General features: G+C 40.4%; 1 protein-coding gene across 2 annotated transcripts in view; it reads right to left on the minus strand.

Annotated features, from left to right (window-relative positions):
- RNASEH2B (ribonuclease H2 subunit B) overlaps positions 1-23,780 on the minus strand; it is a 68,948-nt gene that overhangs the window by 17,439 nt on the left and 27,729 nt on the right. For both annotated transcript variants that reach the window (XM_044249672.1, XM_044249671.1), the window contains exons 4-8: positions 20,623-20,699; positions 15,974-16,088; positions 5,520-5,584; positions 3,725-3,830; positions 891-972 (exon numbers count right to left, since the gene is read on the minus strand). In XM_044249672.1, the coding sequence (XP_044105607.1) occupies positions 891-972; positions 3,725-3,830; positions 5,520-5,584; positions 15,974-16,088; positions 20,623-20,699 (445 nt within the window). The remainder of the gene's footprint in view (positions 1-890; positions 973-3,724; positions 3,831-5,519; positions 5,585-15,973; positions 16,089-20,622; positions 20,700-23,780) is intronic.

A 23,780-nucleotide genomic window follows, 5' to 3' on the forward strand; every position in this document is an offset into this window, starting at 1 on the left:
TTATAAGAATCAGGAAAAGCTATTATCACACCCATAAAATGTTAACAATAGTTGCTAAAATCGAGAAAAGAAACACATTCTTTTCAGTCTAAGGTAAAGTCTTTATGTTATATTAAATATCTTCATGAAGGACATAACACAAATAAATAATTCATAAACCCATTTTCTGCCCTCAGACACAGATTGTATTTCATCTTTTGAGTTCCAAGTGCTGGGCATAATAAAGGTACTTGGCAAACATCTCATGATAGTGAAAGTGGTACAAAACCTTTAAATGTAACTTTCAAAAATATTCTAGGGGCACCTGGTGGCTCAGTTGGTTAAGCATCTGCCTTTGGCTCTGGTCATGATCTCAGAGTCCTGGTATCAAGTCTTGCACTGGGCTCCCTACTCAGCAGGGAGTTGCTTCTCCCACTCCTTCTGTCCCTCCCCTCCACCTTCCCCACCCCCCGCTCTTGCTCTCTAATTAAAAACAAAAATCTTTAAAAAAAAAAATTCTACATGCCATCTCTTATTTTCTTCTAATCTTTATTTCTCTTAAAATGATCACAGTGCTCACTTCGGCAGCACATATACTAAAATGATCACAAAAAACCACATTAGTGAAGTCTAACTGGTGATAAAACTGTATACCGTTTATACTCTAAAATCACACCAGCCCATAATTCCAGTCCTAATACTCACCAGTTTCTGCAATCAGTATCCACCAAATCATTTTGTTCCAATACAGTGTCTATTAAAAACCACCTTCAACCATAGAGTCTAGGAGGTAACTCAAAAATAATTTATGAGAAGCAGTGATGTGATAGAGCCATTAAGGAACCTATTGTTGGGAAACCAAGAAGCACCAAGGTACTTCCTAATTATGGCTAAAGATGAACGATACTTACTTTAAATATTTCGCTAAGTCATCACTTAATTCTTTAGGGATGTAATCAGATATCAGGCCATGAGCATAACGAATATAATCCTCTGAAAGAAAGAGAATGGAGAGTGCAAAAAAAAAATCAGTTGCAATTATGGTAATTTTAGTCAAATTGATCAGAGTTAAAGTTCTGGCTCTCTCTGGCCTTAGAGACTCACTTAAGCTGTTAGCCTCCATTTTCCCATTTGAAAAATGGTGATGTTAAGATCCATGGTTATAGCAGTGAGCGATTTCATGGATGCGGTATGACAGAATATAGCAGATGCCCACCAAATGATAGTTAAAACAAAAATTCAGGGTCTTTTTCTTAGTTGAGGCCATTGAATACAAATAAAGTTCAAAATCAGCTGTAACAGTATGACATATTCATGCTTATAAACACTAATTTTTTTAGGTCTGTCTCAATATAGAATGAACCAAATTAGTGAATAGTAATGAATACATTCATTTAAGAGACGTCATAGATTGTATGTCTCTGTCAAGTACCTGAACATTATATATACTCTCAAACCAATAAAAATGTCTTCAAAAATGGAAAAAATTAAGCTCAGCAGAATGTATGATCATTAATTCTAAAGCACATGGACGCTCAGTACTAAAATGAAGCCGTGGTATGGATGAGATGCAGTTATGGAAGTCAGAATCTGTTTTAAAGCCTTGTTTTTTAATTTGTATTTTATGTAGAGTACTAGAGGATAATCAAACTTAATATATGGGATGATCACATGGGGAATATAAGCTACCAAAAGGACCATCTCACGCTTGTTGCTGGGATATTCATTTGCTTCTTTTTTTCTTTCTCTTCTGTCTTCAAACTAAGACAATAATTTGCCTGAGCATTAAAGTGACTGCTTTCTGGAGCACATAATCTCAAAGTCCAGTGAGAGACCCTGACTACCAACACAGTAAAGTTATTTACTGAAAGTTATTCACTGATAACTGAAAGTTATCACTGGGCCCTTCTTAAAATGTGTTCTTGGTTCTAGGTTAGTAATTATCCAGTAAGTCATGAATAGACAAGGGAATTAAGAAAGCGAACACGTTATTTGTTTGCCACTTCTGGTGGCTTACTGAGCTAAGGACATAAAAAAAGGAAAGCTTACTTCATGAGTAGGCCTTAAATGGCAATACAGCTTTGCCCAGACCATTATGTTTAGAGATTGGCACAAACACTGGATTCAGAGCAGAAGATGTGATCTCCTAGCTAGGAGGGATGACATTGGACAAGTCATCTACTCTCTAAGACCACAGTTCTTTATTTTTAAAATGAGATCTGCCTAAATAATCTCTAACATCCCTTCACCTTCTTAAAACAAACAAACAAACAAAAAACTAGGGTCCATCCATCCACTTGACTCAACTCCTTCTCTTCTGTTAAAGCCAATCAGAAACCATGAGAGCTGGTAAACTCGGGATAGCCAAAGCTGTCCATCATTTCCAGAACAGCAGGAGTCCTCTACCATCTATAAGTGCAAGGTGTTTTAAGCTATATTTCTGCAAATCAAGGACTGCCTGCATTACCTTCAATCACAAACAGGCCCCTGGTCCTAGTTTTGTTTTAATGATGACACTCAGATGCTTTGGAGTTGTATGCCCACAACAGGGGAACACTCAATTGGAGCTTAAAGTCAGAAAAGTTTCTGTCCTACCATTCGGGAATGTTAATTGCACTGTATAGCTGTTTTTATTCAACTATACATACAAAAACAAGAGGACACATACTAGAAAAAGCAGAAGAATGTATGTTAATAACCTAAAAGAAAAAAATTGCCAAGGGCATCAATTTTCACCTAAAATCGACAAAACAAGACCAATAGTAGAACACATACTTTTTTTTTTTTTTTTTTGAAAGATTTTATTTATTTATTTGAGAGACAGAGATCACAGTAGGCAGAGAGGCAGGCAGAAAGAGAGGGGGAAGCAGGTTCCCTGCTGAGCAGAGAGCCAGATGCAGGGCTCAATCCCTGGACCCCGGGATCACGACCTGAGCCAAAGGCAGAGGCTTTAACCCACTGAGCTACCCAGGCACCCCAGGACATATACTTCTTGAGAATAAGAAGCAGAGAGGCGCAGCCCCTTGGGAACGCAGGGCCACACAAACAGTAGGACAAAAACAGGAAGCATGCGGGCTTCAGAGTCAGGCATCTCCGTGGGTCACTCAGCTTCACCACTCACTGTGGGACCCTGGTGCAGCTTCCAGACTTACACTGTCAGATGAGACTTAACAGGGAGGGTCAGCTGGCATCCTGTGTGTCCACAGGCCACTCAGGCAAAGGGCTTAGCACACAAAACACCCTCAATAAATGACAGCCAGAGCTGTTAGGCTGGTTATTGCTATTAGTGCAAAATAGTATATGTGCTGAAGGCATGATATAAGTATCAATTAGTGACAGAAATGATCGATGGTAGAAATATTCCTGGGTTCTGAACTGAAATGCACACATGCCACAAGATCTAAGAGAGCACAAGGGCAAGACAGTGAAGCTTCTGAAACACTAAGACGGTAAAATCAGGGACGCCTAGGTGGCTCAGCCAGTTAAGTGTCTGCCTGCAGCTCAGGTCATGACCTCAGGGTCCTGGGATCAAGTCCCATGGCGGGCTTCCTGCTCAGCAGGGGGTCTGCTTGTCCTTCTTCCTCTTCCCCTCCCTTCCTCCATACTCGTGTATGTGCCCCATTTCTCTCTCTCAAATAAATAAAATCTTAAAAAGAAAAAAAGATTTTAAAATCACAAGACAGGCATTTATACAGCAGCAACTTACTGCAAGCAAAAATGATTTCTGACAAAATGACTTACTTACCTTCCTTGTCACTGGAAACCTGGTCCCCAGAGAAAAATGCATTTGCCTGTACCCGGGCACTGACATTTATGTTATTGGTTTTTAAGGCTGACACGGTCTGATGAACCTGTGAAGTAACCAAAAAGGAAACATCAGGGTATTTCCAACTAACGTTAGAAATCCACCACCTTCCAGATGGTTCTCAATCCGTTTAAGAATGCAGGAAGAATATCTGAGGATCTAGAAATGTCTTCACTGGTATCAGACAAAGAGAGATGGCCACAGCATTTCGGCATGATGTCATGACATGGACTACTTATTTAACCTTTCTGTGCCTCTACCTAATGGGGACATGAGGAGTACCTAATGCACAGTACAGCGGTGAGCATTAAATGAGTTCATGTAAAACCTTAGAAAAGAATCCAACACAAAGTTAATATGCAATCATTTTTCTAAATAGAATAAATCATAAATTTCCTGCTTCCTAGGAATTTAAGAAAAGAGACACAATCAATAAATATAAACATAACTTTGCTATTCATGTCATTATATTTGCTAAGGACAAAAACTAAATGCCAAGATCCTTCTCAGGACTTAATCTGATTCTTCACTTACTACTAATGCAGATAAGGGTGAATGGTGGGGGCACTTTGGAAATCCTTCCACTACTTCGGATAGGAGTGACCCAACTCTGCAAGGTTCATTTCCATGTTTCCAAGTTCTCCATGTTCCCCATAACATGATATGACAAGCATGTTTTTACATACAAGATAGAAGAGAATCTTAGGAATCCATACTATACTATATTCACTGAACTTGAAAAACTTTGTTATCAATAGACTTGGTCTGGTGAAATTCTTAATGAGTGTCAAAGTACACAATTTTCTTAGACCAATGGCTTTCACAGTGGTTTGTTTGTACTATAAGCACAGGAAGAAAATACACAGCAACCCAATAAAAATATATGTTTCAAAGAATCATACTTAATACTTCTCCTTACTCTGTGCTATATTTTAATACATCCCATCCCATCCCATCCCTTCCCAAGAGAAATACTGGTTGTGACCCACTAAATCAATTTGAAAAGCAGTGCCCTAGACCTTATATTAGTTCTAGCATTTTAGGATCACTAAAATCCCTTGAGCAACCAGACGCTGAGAGTGAGGCACACTTCCTCTGATCCTGAATTGTGTCTGCCTCAGACCCCTGCCTTACTGTGTGAACAACGAAACCTCTGAGACAACAGCAGGACAAAGAGCAGCAAATGTGCATCCTGCCTCACATTACCTGGTGTGGAAGACGCAAGTCTACATCACCAAGTAGTGAGAACTTCTTTCGTCCAGTGGTGAGGATCACGGGCAGTGGGGATGCAGGTCAAAGGAAAATGTCAAGCTAACTCCAGAGATGAATTAGGGAGGATGAAAAGTAAAAGATTTCTTTTCATATTTGGATATCTTTTTTTTTCTCTTTTTAAAGATCTTATTTATTTATTTGACAGACAGAGATCACAAGTAGGCAGAGGGGCAGGCAGAGAGAGAGAGAGCGCGGAGGAAGCAGGCTCTCTGAGGAATAGAGAGCCCGATTCGGGGCTCCATTCCAGAACCCTGGGGTCATGACCTGAGCAGAAGGCAGAGGCTTTAACCCACTGAGCCACCCAGGCGCCCCTCATATTTGGATATCTTTATACAGGTTTTCTCTTTTAGTTGGATATATAAGATGGCCATTTGATTCACACTTAGTGCCTTCTCTAAAGAGTTTTTTAAAAAAGAGCATTAAACTTTTTCTGCCATAAGGTATTATTAGAGATGTACTATACCTTTTTTTCCAGCCACTTTATTGTCTTCTCTTTGCTGTACTTGTAATATTTCTTTTTGTCTATTTCTGGATTAAAGAGAAAAAATCAGAAAAGTGTATTAAACAAAAAATAAATTAATAAAGCTATATATAAGACATATATATATATATATATATATATATACACACAGACACATAATATCAACAATTTAAAAATGTTTCGCAACAGTTTATACTCTTGAAAAACTCAATTTATAAGCCTAAGAGCATACTTGAGAGGTTAAAAGAAATCCCTAAACAGAACCCAGATGCCTCAGGTTTCATTCAACCATCAAATGAATGGGAATTTAAGCAAATCATCAAATAATACTACAGTGTTGGGGACCGCCTGTGGCCAAGGAAGTTCCCACCATTGCAAGATGGTGCCTGGCCAGGTGCCAAAACAGACCTCCACGTAAACAAGTCAATATCGGCGGCAGCCCATGTGGAGGAGGAAAAGCAGACCCTGGATAGACTAACTGGGGATGCCTAGCAGCAGGTCTGTGATTGGATGTCTTGAGAATATCTATCTTCTGATAGGGTGCCCTACTGCATATAAGCAAGTGTGGTATGAGAATAAAAAAAAGCAACATTGACAAGAGACCAGGCTACGTGTCGTTCTTGCGGGTCTAGAGCGACAAATGGTGCCGAAACCGGGGAGATATTAAGAAAAATAGAAAAACCTTGCAAGGGAGAAGTCCACAGGTAAGCGGGGTAAAACCACGACAAAGGTGGTGGGAAACTTGTACAAGTCCGCAATAAGAAGCGGGGCAGCCATAGAGCCGGGATTTCACAAGTTCGCAATAAGAAGCGGGGTGGCCATAGACCCGGGATTTCACAAGTCCGCAATAAGAAGCGGGGCGGCCATAGAGCCGGGATTTTACAAGACCGCAATAAGAAGCGGGGCGGCCTTAGAGCCGGGATTTCACAAGTCCACAATAAGAAGCGGGGCGGCCATAGAGCCGGGATTTTACAAGACCGCAATAAGAAGCAGGGGTGGCCTTAGAGCCAGGATTTAGCAGGGAGTATACGCTGAACAACCATTAGGTTGGGATTCTAATTATGGGATCTGAACTGTCAAAGTCGAGGTTGGAGGGTGCCCTAAAGCACCTTCTAAAGGCCAATGGCATGCCGTTAAAAATTAGAACTGCTAGGATATTCTTGAATACAGTTGAGACCGTGGCACCTTGGTTTCTGGACGAGGGCTTGCTAAATATCCCCCAATGGGACCATTTAGGCGAGGATTTTAAGAAGAGGGATAAGAACAAACCATTGCCGCCGGGAACGTTAGTTATATGGACTCTAGTCAGAGGGTGCCTGGGAGGACGTAAGCCAAGATGTGACTCAGCTATTCAGGAGGGCGCTGAGGCACTCGAGAAAGTGAAAGAAGAACGCTCATTTCGTGCTTCGGAAAGGAGCAGTTCTAGCAAAGGGGAAGAAGAAATGTCAGGGGAGGAGCTAGAGCGGAAGTTCAAATTAAAACTAGGCCCTCCCTGTTCAGCATTGACCCCTAATGCTCCGCCTGCCTACAATCCCCTGGCGGAGGAGATGACATATAAATGTCATCCCTCTGCCAATGAGGATTGGAAGACCGCATGGAGGGGAGCCAATAGCAGTTCAATGTTCCCAGTTCTAGAGGACCAAAATCATCAACGATATCACCAGCCCTTGGACTTTAAATTAGTTAAACAATTAAAGGAAGCGGTCATGCAGTATGGCCCTCAGGCAGCATTTACTATTTCTCTAGTGGAGTCCATAGCAGGCATGAATTTAATCCCCGAAGATTGGGGGAATTTAGCAAGGGCAGCCCTCTCTGGATGGCAATATTTGGTCTGGAAGACAGCATGGCAAGAGTATTCCCAGGATGTTGCACAGCATAATGCCACGGCAGGCAATCCACAATGGAATCTGGATATACTTATGGGCATGGGGCCATACGCTGGTAAACATAACCAACTGCAATACAACCCTGCTGTATACATGCAGATTGCAGCTGCCGCTACTAAAGCATGGAAGACCCTCCAGGGCAGTGGGGACTTGCAGGGTCAACTATCTAAGGTGATACAAGGACCAAATGAAGCATATGCTGATTTTGTTGCAAGATCGATGCAAACAGCTGGGAGAATATTTGGGGATGTTGACACAGCCATGCCTTTAATTAAACAACTGGCCTATGAGCAAGCCAATAAATGGTGTAAAGAGGCCATTAGGCCATGGAAAGCTAAAGATTTAAGCACATACATCAAGGTATGCAGGGATATTAATGACAGCGTTATTCAAGGACAAGTACTTGCTTCAGCCCTTACTCAAGGCCCGGATCCTGTATTAATCTGGAGCAGAGGCTCCGTTTGTGTTTTCCCACAGGACAAAGAAGTGCCGATTTGGATTCCAGAGAGATTGGTCCGGAAAGCCCCTGAGAACGAAGATGAGGACAGAGGAAGCCGTGATCCTCCTACTGTCGTGGGGGACTCTGATATTCCTAATTCCCCCGACGGCGACACGTGAATTATGGGCTATTCTGAAAGCTTGGCCCTATCCTTTACCTTTAACTAATTCTTCCTTTATTTTCCCCCCGTTCTTTACCACCAATCAAACCCTAGGTTTAGCTGAAATACTGAGTGTTGGTTGTATTGTTCTTTTTTCTGCGCTCTGTGTTACCCCTGTAAAATTCTCTAGCCTTAGTCAGATTACCAATTCCTCCCGACTGCTCTCCCGATATTTACAAGGCACCTGGTCTGAAGACTTTCAAAATTTTACACAGAGCCTTCTTGCTGAGATCACTAAGGTTAATAGTACTTGTGTATGGCCCGCATCATTTCCAGACATACTAAATGCACTCGGCAATGTTTCTAACTTTACTAAACAATGGGCTGGAACGATTGGTCTGCTTGTCCTTCTCCTCATTGGCATGCTACTTCTCACTAAGAAAATATAGCAATGGAGATGACAACATCAGGAGCAAAAGCGAGCCCTAGTACAAGCTCTGCTGGCGATCGAAGCTGGAACATCCCCCCAAATATAGTTAAGCATGCTGGATCAGTAGTCAAAGATGGGTAAGATCAGTAGAGAAACATACCAACCTAAGACAGAACAGAGATCATCGATATCTTGTGTCTGATGACGGGTAAGGATGTTTTCTGCTACTAACAACCTAAGACAGGCACGATCCCTGCCATAAAACAAAAAAGGGGGAGATGTTGGGGACCGCCTGTGGCCAAGGAAGTTCCCACCATTGCAAGATGGTGCCTGGCCAGGTGCCAAAACAGACCTCCACGTAAACAAGTCAATATCGGCGGCAGCCCATGTGGAGGAGGAAAAGCAGACCCTGGATAGACTAACTGGGGAAGCCTAGCAGCAGGTCTGTGATTGGATGTCTTGAGAATATCTGTCTTCTGATAGGGTGCCCTACTGCATATAAGCAAGTGTGGTATGAGAATAATAAAAAAAAGCAACATTAACAAGAGACCAGGCTACGTGTCATTCTTGCGGATCGAGAGCGACACTACAGTTCTCATCCCAATGAGAAATTTTTCTCTTTTCTTTTTATTATATCTTTATGAGATGACAGATGTTAACTCAACTTATTGTGGTGATCAATTCATCAAACCTGTGAATCAAACTATTATGCCTTACACCTTAGACAATGATGTGTATCAATCACTTCTTAATAAAACTGGAAAAAAGTATGAAAACAAATCTGTAGAAAATTTCTAATTTTTACAACTCAGCAAATTAACATGCTAAGGAACGTTCATTTTTGGAACTGAGTTGAAGCTTAGCTCAGTATTTTCAATGAGACTTCTTTTCTAAAATAAGAATGGAAATCCCAAGAAAGGAAATTGAAAGTAAATGTAGATGCGCTGCAGACACTGAGGGAAAAAATCTTGTTAACCACTTGGTACTCTCCTGGTGGGATTAGCGAGAAAGAAGAAAAGATTATGCCTTTCTTTGAATGCATTACCAGTATAACCATGACTATGTTTCAGGAGAATTTGGACTTATGATAGGCTTGACCTGGCCCATTTTGGGGATAAAAGTGCCACCTCTTCTAAGTTACACTTCTGCCCTTCACAATCCTCCTAGCTTTACATACGGTGACATGTTATTTCCTCGGTAACACTTCATTCATGGAGTTTCTTGCTTTCTGTGCAATTGGCAGAGGCTGAGGCCTGCGCTCCCAGCCTCCTGCTTCATGCAGGAGTGATCTTTGGGACCCCTGGAAATTGTAGGGCCAGATGCAAACTCCCCCCATGTGACTTGGCTAGCCATGTAGAATGGCGTTTTCTTTTTCCTCCATATTCGTCACGGGAGATGGAAATGCTTATTCAGGGATCATTTTCGGCAGTCTGTTACGTTGCTTGCCTTCCATGAAATGGTTTATATATATGGGAGAGGGGCTGGCCTTGGCTCCTGTATGTGTCCTTTCCCATTCCAGCCTATGGTTGTTAACACTGTGGGCGATAGGAGGCAAGATGGAGGGAGGGCTGGGCCTCTGCACCCATCTCCTTGGGATGTGTTAACTGGAATCATGGAAGAGAGACAGTTGCAAATGGCGTTGTCAGAGTTTGAGGATTCCAAGGGGCAATAGCTGCTGTGTGGGAGGGCAAACCTGGGCAAAGAGCCTACTGTGGAACCAAGGCAGGTAAGACTGGACTCAACTTCCCTGGAGACAGTGTCCCACCCACATACAAAAATAAGGGGAAATCTAAGAGCACACAGCAATCACTCAATAAATGTACACTGTCATGTGGGTTAAAACTTCTAAAGAAGCTCCCTTCATTGCCTGAGATAAATCTCCAAAGAAGTTCAGTGTAGAGGTCTCTCCTAAGAAATCCCACCTAGGCTCTTCTACTCACTTCTCGCTTGCCTCTGATGTCCACATTTCTTGAAAGAAAGTTCTACAACATTTCCTTCCTCTCTCGCACTCCCTGAGCCCCTTGTAGGCCCTTCCTTAATCCTCTTGAAAATGCTCTGCTGGTAGAAGTGGAGACCACAGGCTCTGGGCCATACTGCCTGGGCTCTGACACACCCAGTGCAGATTGGTTTTCTAATGTTCAACCAACTCTGCATTCCTGCGATAAATCCCACTTGGTTATAATATGTTATCCTTTCTACACACTTGATTTGCTAATATTTTATTAGGAATTTTTCAGCCTATGATCATAATGAATATTGGCCTGGTTTTCTTTCTCTCTCTCTCTCTCTTTTTTTTTTTTTAAGATTTTATTTATTTATTTCACAGACTGAGATCACAAGTCAGACAGAGATCACAAGTAGGCAGAGAGGCAGGCAGAGAGAGGGGGAAGCGGGCTCCCTGCCAAGCAGAGAGTCCGATGCAGGGCTGGATCCCAGGACCCGGAATCATGACCTGAGCCGAAGGCAGAGGCTTTAACCACTCAGCCACCCAGGCGCCCCAGCCTGGTTTTCTTTCAAAAGTAATTTGGTATTAGGATAATTCTGGCTTCATAAAATTAGTTGGGAAATACTCTTTTCTCATGTAATTTCTAAAAGGGTTTGTGTAAGTATCATTACTTGAGTATTAGTTCTATCTTAAGGTATGGCAGAATTCATCAGTGATGCTAATTGGGCCTGGAGGTTTTTTCCTAGGAAGTTTTAAACTGTCAGTTTATTTCTAACTGAATACTTCTTGGAGAAGAACAAGCACTAAGAAATATCCAACTTGGATATCCCAGGATGCTACGAAAGGACCAAGTGCAAAAACTGCTTAATTTTGAAATTCGCAAATTTCGATAAGGGGGTTCAAAATATTCATGAAGGCCACGGGTTACCCAAAATTATGAAAAATACCATGTTTGTTCACGTCTTAAATTTAATATTCGTAAGAGTTAGTGAGTTAGATAATATGTGCATATGCTGAAAAGGTTTCTTTCCTTAATGTGTCTGGTGCCTATAAAACTGGTCTCAAACATCTGGAAAGATTGGGTTTACAAAATAAGGATGGAATAAAAGTGAGTCCACAATTAAATAACATGTTCAGCAATTGGGTAATCGGCTCACAATCCTGAATTTCCCTGATGTATTATTGAACAAACTGCCTAGAGCACATTTTCACATCTACTTTCCCAATGTTTTCCATAACAGAAACTCATATAGTCTCTTTTTTTTTTTTCCTGCCTCCTGGGGACAGAAACTTGGCAACTGTACTTGGGGTATTTAATCAGGTAAGTTTTCTTGGCTCTTCTTGTTAATCACATCAGACAGCCCAGTGCAACTCTGGCTTGCAATATGAAACAGTGTGACACTCAAGATGAAGTTCATAACCCTTTATTAGGCCCTTCCCTGTCATCCCTCCACTGAATGTGAGCTTCTTCGGCAAGAAGTGACTGAGCCCCAGAGCTAGCAAATACAGACACATCATCTCCTTCACTAATAGAGCAGGCAGTGCTAATTAAGGTCATCGCCATCATCACTTAGGATTCAAACAACTGGGGCTGGGTTTCCTGGGCAGGGATGAGGTGGGTAGGGGGAGGTGCTCATAAACCTACAGGCTTAACCAGATCTTTAATGCCACAGATTTCTGAGACAGCATCTGAAGTCTAATATTGAAACAGCTGGCTGGGGAATCTGAGTGTTTCAGGCTTTGCTCTATCTGCAGAGTGCCTATGGAGAGAATGGATGTTAGAGACCGTCAGCTCCGTCCTTTGTCTTTGCTCCCTCTCCTGGATATCACCTGACCACTCCTTAGCAGTCCTCTTTGTTTATTTTGAAAACCCTAGCAATAAAATATGGAACGGAACCAAACAGTAATTTATAAATGGACTAAATTCAAGTAGGCAGCTGGGACTATCGCTGAAAGGAGGGAAATGGGTGCCTGAGAATAGAAAGCTCACTGCTGGGATGAGAATCGTCTTTTCCTTATGTTATCATAGTTCTCCGTCTTTCCTGCCTCTCTCTCTTTTTGCCTCACAAAGGGAAATTATGAAGACGGGATATATAAGATTTTTTTTTTTTTTAAATAAGTTTCTATCTTTACATGAGATACCACCTAACAACTCTACCCGAGTGTTCTGGAAGGTGTGGCACACTTGCAAGAAGGAGAGGAAAGAGTGGCTGTCAGACACAGGCTTCAGTTCTGGCTCCCCGGCTTCTGCGTCTGTGACGCTAGTCTAGTAACTTCACCTCTTTGAGATTTGGTCTCCTCATTTGTAAAAATGCAGGTTGTAACAATAACAAGAGGCAATTACTGAAAGATACGATGATACATAACTTCGCAGTAGATAGTAGATATTTTTATTATTACCACTTATCCCCATTCTACTTAAACCATTTCAATACGTATTTAGCAATGGCCCATCAAACAGATGTGTATGGGTGTGCCCAGTATTTACACATCAGCAAAGAATTAATAATTTCTATAGAAGTCTTAGTAGTACTTATATTTACTGAGCTTTTACTGTCTATCCAGTACTCTCTGGGCATTGATTTACCTCTATTACATAATTTAATTCCAGAAGCATCTCTTTATGGTAGACACCAGATACTATTAATTGCAATACTTAAATAATGTTCACATCCTGGTTACTCAATAATTTCAACACTATAAAGCTAAAAATAAAATCATTGCTTTATTTTGTGATCCAGAACAACTTTGCAAAGTACTAATTATAACGTATGGGGGATACTCTCAACCCTTCAAACTCTTCATCTGACAGATCAAGGATGCTGAAAAGTTTGAACGATTTCTTCAAAACTGTATAGCAAATATACTTTTAATTTTCCCTGCAGGCCATCAGATCCTGCAATCAGATTACCAGACTGTTTTTAAAGAAATTCTTTCCCCAAAAGAAACGAAGCAAATATAATAAAATATCAACATAGGTTGATTATTGGATTGAGTACTAAATAATATTTGCAGTTTTTTTATTTGAATTTTTTGTATCTTTAATTTTCTCAAGTTAAAATAATTGTTTTACCAGTCCATGTACTTTCATTTTCAAAGCAGATATATTATCAGCCTATATATTTTTCAGGTTTCTAACACGCTAGGCCTCAAATTTTTCTTTCTTTCTTTTTTAGTGATAGTAAGGCAAAACATAAAGTGATAATTCAGCTTAAATTTCATATAGTAAAAGATGTACGCCATTCTTTCTATAAGTCTTGACAGTTTCTTCATAATCAAATTCTTTTCCTAATAAATGACATCTGTATATCCTAAAATAATGGAAGGTTTAAAAACAAAATCAAAAATTTTAAAAATGAGAAAAAAATGATATAGAAATAGTAGGATCTCTTACATCTCTTAAAAATGCATCATCCTGAAAAAGTCCTCTTCATCAAAATACACATAAACAATCTCACATTACTTGCCTTACCCCTTAACCCAGAACACAAATATGTGAAATATTTTGTGTCAGTTCTGTATACAAGGTCAGCATACTGAGATGGAAATCTTTTCCCATGAAGAGCCAAAGGGTAATTCATAGTATTTTGAAGTTTACTTAAAGCTGGTCAAACAAGATAAGCATAGGACATGCACTTTCTCCAGCAGCCGAACTCTGTCAGGCAATGTTGAGGAGTGAAAGAGGTTAGGAAAGGAGTTCAGATGATGATTTAATCAATGGTCAGGGGTTCCGAGTGAAAGAAGGAAGGAATGAGAGAGAGGAAAGCTCTTGTTTTGAAATGCAGGTTATAACAAATAACAAAGCCAGTGCATTAACACTGTTTCTGAATCTGGGTTTCTGGGTTTTGGTTTAAGATAACTGTTCTTTATATAGCTCATGCAAGCATTTGGGATAATGAATTAATTGCATTTTCAATTTACGTTAGCTTGGCAAAATTAAAATGACTTATACTTATCCGTCATTATTTAAGCTTTCAGAAATGGCTATAAGCCACTTCATTTGTTCACCCACAAAAAGATGGTTATCTCCTCCAGGCTCAGCATCGGGAAATGTCTTTAATGGGACTGTTTTGATAAAACCTTGGTGCCACATTCCAAATCCAAAATGGAGCCCTAAGCTTGGTCAAGGGTGATTTAGCTGAACCTAAAATGTAAAATGTAATCAGCGAGGTTCTCCCCTTTCCCACTGTAAGCTTACACTTCTTGGAACCACCACTTTGTTGGGCTCAGAACTGTCACGGTTGCCAAACCAACCATGAACAACCACAGCTCATCAGCCTGTTGGTTTGGTTCCCACACTCTATGTCCATGTTAACCCTGAAGCTACTTGGATGACTTTTTGGAGACAGGGATGCTAAGTTTGTATAGTGTTTCCAACTTAACAAGACATACACACATATGCTCACATATGCTTCACTTCCTTCTCTCAAAATTCAAATGAAAAGTATCTACAACTCCTCTCTTCAGTAGCCTCAGCCTCCTCCCACCTGTGTCTCCAGAAGGCCACCCTCACCGCAGATCAGGGCACAGCTCAACAGTCATCCCTGACTCCTCTGCTGTCTTGACTACCACCCAATACTGAATGACACTGGGTCTACCTCTTGGGGCTACAGTCTGCTAGTTCCAGTGCTGAGTTCAGGCTACCATTATTCTACTACAGCAGTCTCCATGGACCTGACCTTCGATTCTCCTGTAGGTTTTCCACATCATAGCCCTGCCCTGCTCAAACTCTGCTGATGCTCCGCTACCATCACACAAAATCAGACACACATCAGCGCCTTTATCATCTGAACCTTACCCTGCATAGGCAAGGGTGGGAACCCCTTTCCTTCCTTCCTGACCTTCATGTACCCTTGGCATTCTATACTCTGGCAAACCTGAACTCCTTAGAGGTTCTTACACATGACGAACTTTCCCGTACATCCATGCCTCTGTAATGCTGCTACTCTGACTCACCCTTCAAGGCTCCACTTAGAGGCCCTCTCCCCCAGGACAGTAACACCATAGCCAACTCCCCGCACTCCCCATTCGCCAGGTTATAAATCTGTCCTGTGCATCCCCAGAAAGCCAGGAGTTCACTTTGATTACTTTCTGCTGTCATTGCCCTATTTGCATTTGTCCCCAATAGACTCAAAGCCTAGTAAGGGAAAGGATAATGTCTTATTTATAACTAGTTTAACTCTAGTGCTCAACATATGCTTCTTAGCAGGCATTCAATAAACACTTCTTGATTTAATGAAGGTACAGGCTTTATGTAATTTTACAAGAGAGAAATCTGAGGCAGAAAGCAGTCAAGGAACTTAACTGAAGTCACAGACTAGTTCAAAGAAGAACTGAGACCAAAGCCCAAGCCTGGTGATTTCTGGCCCTGTGGGAGACAGGCCACTGTACTCCACTGGTTAGAATTTCCAACACTGAACAGTCCAGAACAACAGAGGACTAGCACTGACGAGCGGAAGCAAGTCTGAATGACAGCTTCCCCTCCGACTGACATAGAACAAGCCTTATATTCAGAGGGACAGGTGCCCAGCCTTTCCAGCAGCCATAAGCCTGATTTCAAAGGCCACATACTCTACCTTTCTCCTCTGTCACATGTCGAAGTAACTTCTCAAGATCAGGAAGTTTCAGCAACAGGATGCAATTTGGAAACATGTCATCCACCACAACTTGATTTAGGGGCTGGAATTTTCCCTGAAAAAAGACTTCATTCAGTCAGAAGGCAAGCACTCCAGTCAGCAAACTCACACATTATAAAAAAAAGAAAAAGTTACATCATCTCGTAACTGGACCTTTAAACTGAGTTCAAAGTCATTTGTCTCACCTAAAGAACCCCTCCACTGGGATAGGCTCCAGAACGGACTCTTGGGTCCCTCTAAGAAGCTCTTGAAAGCCCTGGGGTTCCAACCAGCATACCACCCATATCAAAAGTACAGTCACAGAAGGGAAAAGTTCTAGAAGAGCACTAGAAGCCATGGAAGCTTATGGAAATGGTAGAGATTGCACTGGTCTGGTCCTACCCATTCACTGTGAGGAAGAACCAACTGAGGTCACAGAGCTAATCATCACTCAGGAAAAAGACCAGATCACACACAGATCAAATAGCTTCCCTCCCTATCCTTACCCCAGGGCTGAAGAAAGAAACGCTAGAGCAAGGAGAAAATTACCAAAATGAATCTGCTCCTGCCAGAACTGTCTGATAGTGTTTCCAAGTATAGACCATGATAAAAGAAAAGATAGCCAGAGGGATAAGTACAAGGAAGCTATACACATATTAAATCAGGCCCATCTCCAGAGTTGTGCAAGGCCTGGTAGCCAATGGGCCAGAATTCAGAACATAGGAGTTCAAAATATTCTTCTTCTCAGTCAGGTTATATTTACTTAACTGTGCAGAAGCATGAAGTCTGTCTAAATCATTACTCCCCTGACTTGGGGATAGTGGACTTTATAAAAAAATGTATGGTTCTGCCCATGTCCCACTTTTAGCTCACTCTGCTTTTCTGTTTTGGTGACAACTCCATTTGGAGACAAAGAAACCGTCTGATCAGTTTTCTTTCTACAAATGAAGCTTTCTTTGGTTTGAAGGGTGAAATCTCATTCACTCAGTAGCATATGTCAAAGCTTGTCATACTTTCTGTTAAGTCAAAGAGTGGCAAGAAATGCCTCAGTTCCAATGCTGTCTTCTTCCTTCAGATAGAAACAATATCCACACATTTTCCAACTCTGCCTGTCTTTAGATATCTACCTTAATCTATATTCTTTCATGGTCAACATATATTTTAAGTATTTAGCAATTTAAAACAATAATCATATACAATGAACTGCCACACAGTATGTTAATTTCATAAGTAATTAATATTTCATTCTCACTTTCTTTACCATATATACTCAAAAAGGAAATACAAGAAGCAACTAGTTTTGAATATAAAGTTAGTAACAGTTGGTATAGCTAGAAATTCTAGAAGAACTTTTCTGATGTTAAATCTTATGATTAAAAAAGACTAGGTCAACATTTCAAAAGTGCATATCAATATTCTTTTAACTCAATAAGAAAATATTGTGTCTCACACGCAGGGAAGGAAATACCTCAATGTTTCATGAGTTATTTTATAGTGTACTTCAAGTATTTGAGAAGAAAAATTAAGATGGTTTACAGTGAAAGCCAACCACCCCTCTACTTCATTCTGTGTCTTTCGACTTGAAACAGCCCTCAGGACTCCCAAGAGGCCCAGGGTGAGGGTAATTCACCATGGTCATGGTCTCAGTGGGACACAGGGAAACAGCCCTACAACATGGGGGGAGGGGCTTTAAATGTGCATCAGTACAGGTGCTAAGGTCGGCTGGTGACTTTCCCTCTGTTAATGTAACCTAGAAAACAAATGGGAGCCAACTGAAGTATTCAACTGAGTATTATCAGATCCTTGCTTCTGGTGGTGACCAGACCATTTCTGTTCATTTAGAGATGAAGATTTACTGTCCTCGCCGCTCATATACCCTAAATATGCTGGCTCCATGGTAGCTTCCAGAGAATAAGCACCATGAATGAAGTAAGGAATAAAACGTCGCCAGTCCAGGGTAACGGACAGAGGATATAGGAAAGGAGGGGAAGAAAAGAAGCTAAGCTGCTTCCAGAGACAGAATGACTTAAAGTTTGAAGTCCATTTTATTGCTTTCGGTTTTTATAGCAAATTAAACTGATACACCCACCGTATGGAAGTTTTGGAAATTTGGTGTAAGGACTAAATAAGATGAGCCCATAAGCATTTAAACTATAAGCAAATATCAGAGTACAAAGACCCAGATTCTTCTAAGCAGTTTAAAATAACACTTATTCCTTAAAATTGTTAATTCACAGATTTTCAGACTGTGGTTGGTAGATGCTGGGGGGTCTCTCAGACCCTTTCAGGGGGTCCACAGCTCAAGACTATTTTCACAATAATGCTAGGATGCTATCTGCATCGTCACTGTGCTGACATGGGCATGGCCAAGGGAGGAAGAACTGTAGGCTTCTTAGCACCGGTCATGGCCACGGCACCAACCTGTCCTGCAGCTCCTGTGCTCTTCACTGCCAGGCAGGGCAGGTTTAAAAAAAAAAAAAAAAAAAGAAAGAAAGAAAGAAAGAAAGCCAGTGTCACTTCAGCATACCCTTGATCAAGGAGTAAAAGCAATTACTTTTAGTTAAATCTTGACCCTGAGTACAAATCTTTTAAATATTCTGTGTGTTAAAAGTGATGCTGAAGCCCCTTCTGCTGCTACCCAGGTGCAGTAATCACCTCAAGGAAAAGTGCTTGCATCACTGAGTCAAAGGCAGAAATAACTACTTTTTGTGGGATACCATTTTTAACTGAAAAAACCATTACGGACTACTGCTGTTCAGACCTGGGTATTTGGCAGAACATAAAAGAAGTGAGCCTGTGACTTCAAGGAAAAGACTGAAAGAACTTGCAGCCGGTGATATAATTTTAACTTCCAAGCAAAAATTAGAATTGTAGAAAAGTTGTATCTGCTATGACAGCTTCCCAATATATAGTTTTCTGATGAGATCAGTGGTGATATTAACAGAGGAGGGAGAGAGAGAAATGAGGTGTGTTAACATTTGGAAGATCTGCAGAAATCAGTGGAGCAATATTTTCCAAATGACCAAGACATGACATTATAAAGTCCTACATAGGTAAAAAATCCATTCTCAGTGCAAGGCAGACCAATGGATTCTCATGTAAACAGAACACAGGAAATTCACTGACAGGGTTTCAGATTCTACACTGCAACGGATTTTTAAGAAACCACTTCCCCCGGGGCACCTGGGTGGCTCAGTGGGTTAGGCTGCTGCCTTCGGCTCAGGTCATGATCTCGGGGTCCTGGGATCGAGTCCCGCATCGGGCTCCCTGCTTGGCAGGGAGCCTGCTTCCTCCTCTCTCTCTCTCTCTGCCTGCCTCTCTGCCTACTTGTGATCTCTGTCTGTCAAATAAATGAATAAAATCTTTAAAAAAAAAAAAAAAAAGAAACCACTTCCCCCTTGTTGGTTTTTAGATTAGTATCAAAGAATACAGTTGTCTGAAAGTGCTATTGTACCAGACCTCCCTCTTCTGACTCCAAGTCTGTGTGAGGCTGCGAATTCTTCATATACCTCTACGGAAACAATACATGGACATGGACCGAATGCAGAACCAGATAGGAGAATCTCGATGTCCTCTATTCAGCCAGATATCAACAAGATTTGAAAAAATGGAATACATGCCACACTCTTCATTGAATTTTGTTATTTGTTTCATTAAAAACATGTTATTTATGTTAACATGTAATGGGCTCATTATTTCAAAATAAATTAATAACTATTTTAAGTTTCTCAGTTTTAATTTCTTTTTTTTAAAATATTATTTATTTATTTATTTGACAGAGAGAGAGAGATCACAAATAGGCAGAGAGGCAGGCAGAGAGAGAGAGGAGGAAGCAGGCTCCCTGCTGAGCAGGGAGCCAGATGCGGGACTCGATCCCAGGACCCTGAGATCATGACCTGAGCAGAAGGCCGCGGCTTAACCCACTGAGCCACCCAGGCGCCCTCAGTTTTAATTTCTAATGCAGTAAATATTGATAGATAAAACCCACAGGAATAAAAAGCTTTTGGGGATCCTAAAACATTTTTAGAAGTATAATGGTATCCTAAAACCAAAATGTTTTAGAACCTCTGACTGAAATGATTACTGTTAATGACCTCTTTTATTGGAAGGGTATATTTCATCTACATAGGATTCCTTAAGTTGCAAGTACAGCTTCCAGGTTACTAGGCACACCCCAGCTGACCTATTTAACATCTCACAGAAAGAAAATGTATTCTTTCCTCTCCTAAGGGCCAGGGTCAGTTTCTTAACATTTGTATTGTATTTCAAAACGAATGAGTACTTAACGATAAAATCCTCCTCATCCTTAGGCTTTTTGTCAAACAAGTAAGTCACGGGGCATAGAGGACTAGGCCAGTCTTAAAAGTCACTGGTAAACCAGTCAGAGATTAGTGCAGGTACTCGGGTTTGTGTCAGTGCTCTAACCCATGCCAGCACACGTGATACAGGAGTTCTAGACCAAATCTACCAACCTGAATCTAACTAAATTATATCTGAATTGTTGGGACTCTACATTTGCATCATTAAAAGGAGAGAGAGAAGAGAGAAGATCAAGCAAAAAACGATCTATTCTGTTGTCTCACTGTTAAGTCCTAAACAGAGAAACTCACCTCTTTACCAGTCTTTCTGAGGTAGTGGAGAAGCAGAAATAGAGGGTCCATGGGTGTGGCAAAGTGGAGAAGACCTCCTACAGATTAAAAAGAGAACAAAAGGAATTAAATGTCTTAGAAAGAAAACTTAGTGGGGCACCTGGGTGGCTCAGTGGGTTGAAGCCTCTGCCTTCCATTCAGGTCATAATCCCAGGGTTCTAGGATCGAGCACTGCACTGGGCTCTCTGCTCAGCAGGGAGCCTGCTTCCTCCTCTCTCTCTGCCTGCCTACTTGTGATCTCGGTCTGTCAAATCAATAAATAAAAATCTTAAAAAAAAAAAAAGAAAGACAACTTAGTTATTTCATCTTAATCCCAATATGGAAACCATTCCTTGAAAAATATATGTGAAATTCTAAATTCAGAAGCTCTTCTTACATAGGCGCATGATTCTACATGACTCTTGAAAGGCAGAATGTGCTACGGTAAGTGTAGTTACCATCTGTCAGCACATAACGTTATTACAGTCTTACTGATAGACTCTATGCTGTACTTTTCACTTCTGTGACTTATTTATCTTACAACCGGAAGTCTGTACCTTTTCATCTCCTTTATTTATTTCAGCCACCCCACAACCCACCTTCCCTCTGGCAATCACCAGTTTGCCCTTTGTATTTAAGAGTCTGTTTTTTGGGGAGTGCCTGCGTGGCTCAGTCAGTTAGGCATCTGCCTTTGGCTCAGGTCATGATGGAGGTGGGTGCCTGGGATTAAGCTCCGTGTTGGGCTCCCTGATCAGTGGGGAGTCTGTGTGTCTCTCTCCCCAACTTGTGCTCTCTTTCAAATAAAGAAAATCTTAAAAAAAAAAAAATTAAAAAAAATTTGTTTCTTTTTTTATTGTTTGGTTTCTTAAATTCCATTTATGAGTGAAATCATATGGTATTTGTTTTTCTGTCTGGCCTATTTCATGTAGCATTATACCCTCTAGGTCCATCCATGTTGTCACAAATGGCCAGATCCCATTCCTTTTTATGGCTGAGTAATAATCTATTTTAAGTGTAAGTGTGTCTGTGTGTATCTATCTATCTGTACATATAGATATAGATATGTACATATATATAGATATACATAGATATCTATATCTGCATGTACATATACTATATGTACATATCTGTATCTATATGTACATATAGATAGATATAGGTATATATCTCCTCAGGCAAGGGAAACAAAAGCAAAAATGAACCACTACAACTATACAAAAAAAAAAAAAAAAAGATCTGCAGTGAAGGAAGCCATCAACCAAAAGAAAAGGCAACTACCGAATGGAGAAAGATATTTGCAGATGATATATCCCATAAAGGGTTAATACCCAAAATACATAAAGAACTTATATAACTCAATGCCAGAAAAACAAGTAATTTGATTAAAAATGGGCCAAAGACTTGAATAGACATTTTTCCAGAGAAGACATACATGACCAACAGACCCATGAAAAGGTGCCCAACATTACTCATCATCAGGGAAATGCAAAAATCAAAACCACAATGAGATATCAACTCCCACCTGTTAGAATGGCTAAAATCAAATACAAGAAATAATAATAATAAATAAAAATAATAAAAAATATAATAAATAACAAGTGTTGACAAGGATGTAGAGAAAAAGGAACCCTTGTGCACTATTGGCAGGAATGCAAACTGGTTCAGCCACTGTGGAAAACAGTATGGAGGTTCCTCAAAAAAGTAAAAATAGAAATATCATATGATCCAGTAATTCCACTACTGGGTATTTACCCAAAGAAAATAAAAACACTAGTTCAAAAAGATACATGTGCCCTGATGTTTATTGCAGCATTATTTACAATAGCCAAGGGATGGACAATCTAAGTGTCCACTGAAGGATGAATGAATAAAGAAGATATGAAATATTTAGAAATCATTTTTTATTGTGTTTTTATTGTGTTATGTTAGTCATCATGAGTTTTTGATGTAGTGTTTTGTGATTCACTGTTTGCATGTAACACCCAGTGCTCATTGCAATACATGCACTCCTTAATACCCACCACCGGGCTAATCCCCCTCCCCTCTGAAACCCTCAGTTCGTTTCCCAGAGTCCATAAAAATCATTTTTAACAGAGGTCCTCCTACCACTCCAAAAAAAAGGCAAAGTTGGGGGAAATACTGACAAAATGTGAACCAGGCAAACATTAGGAGACCTGTATGTGTAAGTTTATCTATAAAGCTGCAGTAAAATGTCATTTCCTATGCGTTTGAAGCCATGGGCAAGCAATATTATTCTCTCCATGAATAGCTCCTTCTATGGTCTGTGGGTTCACAGCTTGGAATTGCCAATAATTCAAAGCTGAGAAGGTGGTTCCCCACCTGAGACCCCACCCTATTCAGACCTTACCCTAACGTCCTCCTCCTTAAGGAAAAGGCAAGAGGAAACAAGTCTAACAAGACTGAACATAAGGAACAGGGGACTCTGTAGTAAGATTACTATTCAGGCTAGAAGGAAAAGAAGCATAACAAGAAAACTACCTACCTAGTCCCCACTCTTCCTTCCTTTATCACAGCCTCGCTAAGTTCCTTCTTACACACTCCTTCTTCTATGGAGGTGAACGAGAAGAGATATTTCATCACATGGAACGATAAATAATTCCTTTATCTTTATACTTATTTTGGTTTCAGGAAACATATGTACTTTCTTTGATTCCCTAACAGAGCAACCTACCTATACAACCAAGAAATTCTAACCCTAAATTATATATATGATTCCAATTCATAGAAAGTAAAAAAAGTTAAGAAAGTAATTTCATATTATGATATTACTTGATTATTTTTTTAAAGTAGAAGAGAAACTTATGAAAACAACCTATCAGAAGTTCTAAGCTCATTTTATATGAGGCATCCGTGATAGAAATTAGGAACAGGTTTTTAGGTCTGAAAACAATATCCTGGTGGCTATTCTTAAAAGCAGCTCTTTCTTCAAGGCTAAGTTTAAAAAGAAGACAATGATGAAAAAAGCAGGCACCTTTGCTATGAACATAAAACCACTCAAATAAATAAGGTCTATTAAAAAGCATAAAAAGCAGATACCAACTCAGACAGTCCAGGAGAGGTGATCAATCACTGACTCCCAATATTTCCCAGTTTCATCAGGATATTATTGCGTCTACCTA

The sequence above is a fragment of the Neovison vison genome, chromosome 5 (assembly GCF_020171115.1).
Source record: "Neovison vison isolate M4711 chromosome 5, ASM_NN_V1, whole genome shotgun sequence".
NCBI lineage: Eukaryota > Metazoa > Chordata > Mammalia > Carnivora > Mustelidae > Neogale > Neogale vison.